The sequence below is a fragment of the Sardina pilchardus genome, chromosome 15, assembly GCF_963854185.1.
Source record: "Sardina pilchardus chromosome 15, fSarPil1.1, whole genome shotgun sequence".
Taxonomy (NCBI): Eukaryota; Metazoa; Chordata; class Actinopteri; order Clupeiformes; family Clupeidae; genus Sardina; species Sardina pilchardus.
Genome location: NC_085008.1, coordinates 1,118,984 through 1,125,980, shown reverse-complemented (window position 1 = coordinate 1,125,980; position 6,997 = coordinate 1,118,984). Strand labels below are relative to the sequence as shown.

The 6,997-nt window shown below is 44.6% G+C and overlaps 1 protein-coding gene across 1 annotated transcript in view; it reads left to right on the top strand.

Annotated features, from left to right (window-relative positions):
* wdr18 (WD repeat domain 18) overlaps positions 1-6,427 on the top strand; it is a 96,715-nt gene extending 90,288 nt beyond the window's left edge. The window contains exon 10 of the mRNA XM_062556904.1: positions 5,822-6,427. Within this exon, the coding sequence (XP_062412888.1) occupies positions 5,822-5,950 (129 nt within the window). The 3' untranslated portion in view covers positions 5,951-6,427. The remainder of the gene's footprint in view (positions 1-5,821) is intronic.
* The last annotated feature ends 570 nt before the right edge of the window (positions 6,428-6,997 follow it).

Sequence of the window (6,997 nt, the reverse complement as noted above, 5' to 3'; positions counted from 1 at the left end):
TAGTCTTCCTCAGAAAAGATTTCTGACAACTCCGAACCTATATTCAACGCGCCGGCGAAACTTAAATCCAAAGTTTGGAAGTCGTTTGGCTTTTTCAAAAGAGAAGGTCTCTTTATATGGCTCTGGTTCTATCTCTCCCGTTGTCAAGCGGGCATATCCCAGGATTCTGATTAACTTTAACTTTGAAAGATCGCTACTTTTATAGCCTACATTGCATCCAACTAGCTACAATCCACCTCCGTCATATTCTACAATGTTACTATGGTTCTGCACGTCTGTATTTCAGCTTGGATGCAACGTGACAGTTCATTTAAACTTCGCAACGAGTTTGGCGAATTAATATTCAAGTGTGATACGGGAACTACTTCAAAGGTAGCAGGTTATACGAAGTTAATGGCCACCCCATCAGCCAATCAGAGAAGAGAATTCCATTGTTGAGGGAGATAAGCAGAGAATCATTTATTCTTTTACATGAGAAAAGGCCAAGGGCAAAGCACTGCTTTATTTTCTTTTGTAACGACACCTCTTTGGTCTTTAATTTTTTTATGCAACATATACAGAGATATGTGTTTCTTCTGTTTATTTCTTTATGGTGTCCTCAGTGTGTGCCATTACTAAAATATTATATGAAAAACCTCACCTTTTCACAATAAAATGTTTTGTCATGTTCATACATCAAGTTGTTTGTCCTATTGATAACCATTAACTTGATCATGTAAAATGTGCACAATTGTAAAGTGAATGTGCACAATGAAAAATAACTTTCAGAATGCTTTCGATTATTGAACCGCATCGAATTGCATCGAATCGCATCGAATTGAATCGTACCGAATCGTTTGCTATTAACATGTATCTTTTTTTGAATCGTATCGTGACAATGTATCTAGATGCGAATCGTATCGTCTTTCACATGAGAGATTCACACCCCTAATGACTTCATATCACAACATAATATCGATGTTACAGTAGGTTATAAAATAAACTAAGCCTAGTTTGCCTTTGGACTGTTCAAGAGCTCCATGCTGGTGTGTTATCTATATATGATCAGTTTGGAAATTGTCCTTCTGTTTATCAACACTCATGTCTGATTCAATTACCACCTAGGAACCTCCACCTAATTTAGCAACCTACATAGCAGAGTAACCACTATGAATACCCTATGATAAACCTAACAGCTATCTCAATTACCCTTGCAACAATATAGAAATCATCGCAATCACCCTAGTAATGTTAACAAAGACCACTTTCCATTCAATTCAACTTTCCATTTCCATTTCTCTCCATCCATTTACTTCCAACTATGTATTCCTTCATTAAACTGTCCTCCTATCAACATCCATTAATCTTCCTATACATCCATTAAACTATTTGTCTATCAACATTCATTAAACTATCTGTCTTATCAACATCCATTAAACTGTCTACCTCTACACAGCCCTTAAACTATGTCTATTAAACTATCTGCCTATCAACATTTATTAAACCACGTCAACCTAGCAACCATGTCTTAGCAACACCTAACAATCTCAATTACCTATTTATAGATCAGTGGTCAATCCTCATTCGCTCAGTTTTACCCCATCTCTCTTTTTTTATATTATTTGTGTTAACTACAAATTATATTGTACATTTAATTTTTGGCATTTTCATGCACTGGTAATTCCTTGGAATTGCATTTCTAGTTAATCTTATTATTATTAGCCATTCACCTTATTAATCGTATTATTATTAGGCATTCCCCCGCAGTTCATCACACTACTGTACCTGCACACCTTATTAATCGTATTATTATTAGGCATTCCCCCGCAGTTCATCACACTACTGTACCTGCACACCTTATTAATCGTATTATTATTAGGCATTCCCCCGCAGTTCATCACACTACTGTACCTGCACACCTTATTAATCGTATTATTATTAGGCATTCCCCCGCAGTTCATCACACTACTGTACGTGCACACCTTATTAATCGTATTATTATTAGGCATTCCCCCGCAGTTCATCACACTACTGTACCTGCACACCTTATTAATCGTATTATTATTAGGCATTCCCCCGCAGTTCATCACACTACTGTACGTGCACACCTTATTAATCTTATTACTATTAGGCATTTCCCTGCAGTCCATCAGCAGTCTGGATGTGAATAGAGTTCATGAGAGAGTTTAAAAAATGCTCCGTTGTGTGCTTAGCGACTAGCGAGACAGAGAATACCACCGTCGTGTGCTTAGCAGGACTGAATGCCTCTAACGTTAGTGCTACTGCAGCATGTCCACAGGACTGGACGCCTCTAACGTTAGTGCTACTGCAGCATGTCCACAGGACTGGACGCCTCTAACGTTAGTGCTACTGCAGTCTGTCCACAGGACTGGACGTCTCTAACGTTAGTGCTACTGCAGCATGTCCACAGGACTGGACGCCTCTAACGTTAGTGCTACAGTCTGTCCACAGGACTGGACGTCTCTAACGTTAGTGCTACTGCAGCATGTCCACAGGACTGGACGTCTCTAACGTTAGTGCTACAGTCTGTCCACAGGACTGGACGTCTCTAACGTTAGTGCTACTGCAGTCTGTCCACAGGACTGGACGTCTTTAACGTTAGTGCTACTGCAGCATGTCCACAGGACTGGACGCCTCTAACGTTAGTGCTACTGCAGCATGTCCACAGGACTGGACGCCTCTATTGTAGAGCTACTGCAGTCTGTCCACAGGACTGGATGCCTCTAACGTTAGTGCTACTGCAGTCTGTCCACAGGACTGGACGTCTCTAACGTTAGTGCTACTGCAGTCTGTCCACAGGACTGGACGTCTCTAACGTTAGTGCTACTGCAGCATGTCCACAGGACTGGACGTCTCTAACGTTAGTGCTACAGTCTGTCCACAGGACTGGACGTCTCTAACGTTAGTGCTACTGCAGTCTGTCCACAGGACTGGACGTCTCTAACGTTAGTGCTACTGCAGCATGTCCACAGGACTGGACGCCTCTAACGTTAGTGCTACTGCAGCCTGTCCACAGGACTGGACGCCTCTAACGTTAGTGCTACTGCAGTCTGTCCACATTACTGGACGTCTCTAACGTTAGTGCTACTGCAGTCTGTCCTCAGGACTGGACGTCTCTAACGTTAGTGCTAATGCAGTCTGTCCACATTACTGGACGTCTCTAACGTTAGTGCTACTGCAGTCTGTCCTCAGGACTGGACGTCTCTAACGTTAGTGCTAATGCAGTCTGTCCACATTACTGGACGTCTCTAACGTTAGTGCTACTGCAGTCTGTCCACAGTACTGGATGTCTCTAACGTTAGTGCTTACTGCAGCATGTCCACAGGACTGGACGCCGTGCTACAGTCTGTTGGACGCCTCTAACGTGCCCTTTATGCAGCTGCCATCCAGCTGTTTACGGAGTACACACCGAGGTTTGCTGGTGTAGCTGGTTAGGCCACCAGGTGGACAGACATGCTGGCGTGAGCATCTGAGGAAGCTGGTCGTGCTGGTGTGACCAGCCTGTCGTGTGGGATACAGCTGGTGTAAGATGGTCATGCTGGTGACCAGCCTGCCAAGCTTGACATTGTTAGTGTGAGATGGTCATGCTGGTTTGCTAGAATGACCAACATAAGCTGGCCATAGCTGGAAGCAGACCAGCAAAGACCAGCTAAAACCAGCTACCAGCATAAGCTGGTCTCAAGCTGCTTTTTTCAGTAGGGATCTACCATGGGCATTAGTGCTGATGGTCAGTAGACAATCACTGTGTGTGTGTGTGTGTGTGTGTGTGTGTGTGTGTGTGTGTGTGTGTGTGTGTGTGTGTGTGTGTGTGTGTGTGTGTGTGTGTGTGTGTGTGTGTGTGTGTGTGTGTGTGTGTGTGTGTGTGTGTGTGTGTGTGTGTGTGTGTGTGTGTGTGTGTGTGTGTGTGTGTATGTGTGCACGTGTGTGTACGTGTGTGTGTGTGTGCGAGAGTGATTTGAGGTCTCCTGCATGCATTGAAGGCTGTGATGCTGCTGCACCAGGGCTCTGTGTGTGTGTGTGTGTGTGTGTGTGTGTGTGTGTGTGTGTGTGTGTCTGAGCAGAACAGCTAGAGCTGGAGAGGAACTAAGTGGATTAGTCGCACTCAGTCAAACAACAGAGCAGGAGCACATGAAGAGAGAGATGAAGAGAGAGAGAGAGGGAGAGAGGGATGAGAGGAGGAGCGAATAAAGAGGGAATAGAGGGAGAGAGAGAAGGGGGTGGGAGGGATGAAAACAGATGTAGAAATGAGGAGAAGAGATGTGTGTGTGAAATGAGGAGGGTGTGTGTGTGTGTGTGTGAGTGAGTGAAATGAGTAGAGGAGGTATGTGTGTGTGTGTGTGTGTGTGTGTGTGTGTGTGTGAGAGAGAGAGAGAGAAATGAGGAGAGTATGTTTGGGGTAGAAGGGGAAAACACTGTCATGGACCAGAGGAGGTGTGTGTGTGTGTGTGTGTGTGTGTGTGTGTGTGCAGGTTTGTGAGTTTGTAATCCAGTCTGAGTGTGTTCTGTGTGTGTGTGTGAGAGTAGATAAATAAATAAATCGGAGCAGAGAGGTTTGTTTGTGTGTGTGTGTGTGTAAATAAATACAGTATATTGGAGCAGAGAGGTTTGTTTGTGTGTGTGTGTGTGTGTGTGTGTGTAAATAAATATATCGGAGCAGAGAGGTTTCCCTCCTGATCTCTGGGCAGAATTGTGCCTGCTGTCATCTGGGCTCTACTTGCTCGGCGGAATTCCACACAGTGGGAATGTCAGTATTCCTCACAGTAGGAATGTCAGTATTCCACACAGTAGGAATGTCAGTATTCCTCACAGTAGGAATGTCAGTATTCCACACAGTAGGAATGTCAGTATTCCTCACAGTAGGAATGTCAGTATTCCACACAGTGGGAATGTCAGTATTCCTCACAGTAGGAATGTCCATGTTTTGGCCCACAGAGATGAGGGGTGTGTGAGATTATGGTGGTTAAAAGCGATGTGTGTATGGCCTCACAGAGAAACCACAGGGAGCTGTGTATGTGTGTGTGTGTGAGAGAGAGAGATGTAGGACGTGTGTGTGTGTGTGAGAGAGATGTAAGAGGTGTGTGTGTGTGTGTGTGTGTGTGTGTGAGAGGTGTAGGACGTGTGTGTGTGTACCTGTGTGTGTGTGTGTGTGCATGCGTGTGTGTGTGTGTGTGTGTGTGAGAGATGTAGGACGTGTGTGTGTGTGTGTGCATGCGTGTGTGTGTGTGTGTGTGTGTGTGAGAGATGTAGGACGCGTGTGTGTGTGTGTGTGTGTATGTGAGAGATATAGGACGTGTGTGTGTGTGTGTGTGTGTGTGTGTATGTGAGAGATGTGTGTGTGTGTGTGTGTGTATGTGAGAGATGTAGGACGTGTGTGTGTGTGTGTGTGTACTGTATGTGCACATGGATGAAAGGGGCGAAGGAGGAACTAACTTTGTGATGGATTCCTGTGTCATCACTGCTCAAATGACTTCGCTGCTCATTTGAACAAAATTGGTCCTTTTGACACCCAGCACAGTTCCAGAAGAATCAGCAGGCCTGCTGTGAGCACCCTCCAGATTAGGGGGGCACTGTGTGGAGTGTTGATCCACCACTGTGTGTGTGTGTGTGTGTGTGTGTGTGTGTGTGTGTGTGATCCATCAGCCTGGTTTAATCCAGACACCCCACACCTCAGGGGGCCATCAGCCTCTTTGGAAAATGTGACACTTTCAAAAAACCTAATCAGCCAGATACAAACAGTTTTTATTCTGACTGCTCGGAGATTGGCTTCTGGATAATTCCTTTGATTCCTTGTGTGTGTGTGTGTGTGTGTGTGTGTGTCCAGAGTGTGTTCGGGGATGGAGAGAACACTAAAGTGCGAGTGTCAGAGCTGGAGGAGGAGGTGAAGACGCTGAAGAAGATCAACAAGGACCTCTACGACTTCTCCAGCCAGCTGCTCATCAAGCCCAGCTAGAGTGCCGCACGTGGGCCTCACGTGGGCCGCATGTGGCCCGGAGGACAGCCTAAACACACACACACACACACACACACACACACACACACACACACACACACACACACACACACATACACACATACTGGTCCCTCCAGAGACACTTGACTGTCCAGCCACCAGCAAAGCAGTTTGAGACTGGACAGACCACGCCCCTTTACCAATTTAGCTTATTATGACATGAACAGACCACGCCCCCTTTAGCGCATTATGCTCTGTGTAGACCACGCCCCCTTATTCATTTAGCTCATTATGATCTGGACAGACTCCGCCCCCTTATCCATGTAACTCATTGTCCATCTCATTATCTGTGGAAATGAAGAAAGTGTGTGTGGGTTTACTGTGCATTGTTCTGCAGGTAGAGAGTGTGTGTGTGGGTGGGTTTACTACATTGTACTGCAGGTAGAGTCATTTGTTTTGGTCTCATACAGATACACCCATATTTACTGTGTAATGTGTGTGAGAGAGTGTGAGACTGCTCATTAAAGTTTGTGTTTGTAACTAAACTAAAGCCCCAGCTTCATATTTGCATATCACATGCATCGTTTATGGAAATGTTGAGGTTTGCTGTTTTTCTTTCAGCCGGCTGTGGATACAAATCCACGATGAGTTACACTGGACATACGACACTTACAGTCCCCTCCAAAGTATTGGAACAGCTAGTTGACCATATAAAATCATCTTTTGGAAATGTATCTTAATGCCTTTACCAATACCAATAAAACCATACCAAGAGACTAGCATAGTTTTATTTCTGTTATTAGCTGGTTTAATTCTCATTGAGCTCAATGCAATTCAAACCAGCTAATAGGCTAACTGAAATAAAACCATGCCAATCTCTTTTAATGACAACTTTAGCATGTGTTCCAACACTTTTGGAGGGGACTGCATTCTCTACGCACGCCCAAATACACATACAGCACTTATACTCTCTTTTTACAAAAGGGTCCTTTGTTCCCCGATTTTCTCAAATAAATATGTATGTATTGCTAACGGGGAACATACAGT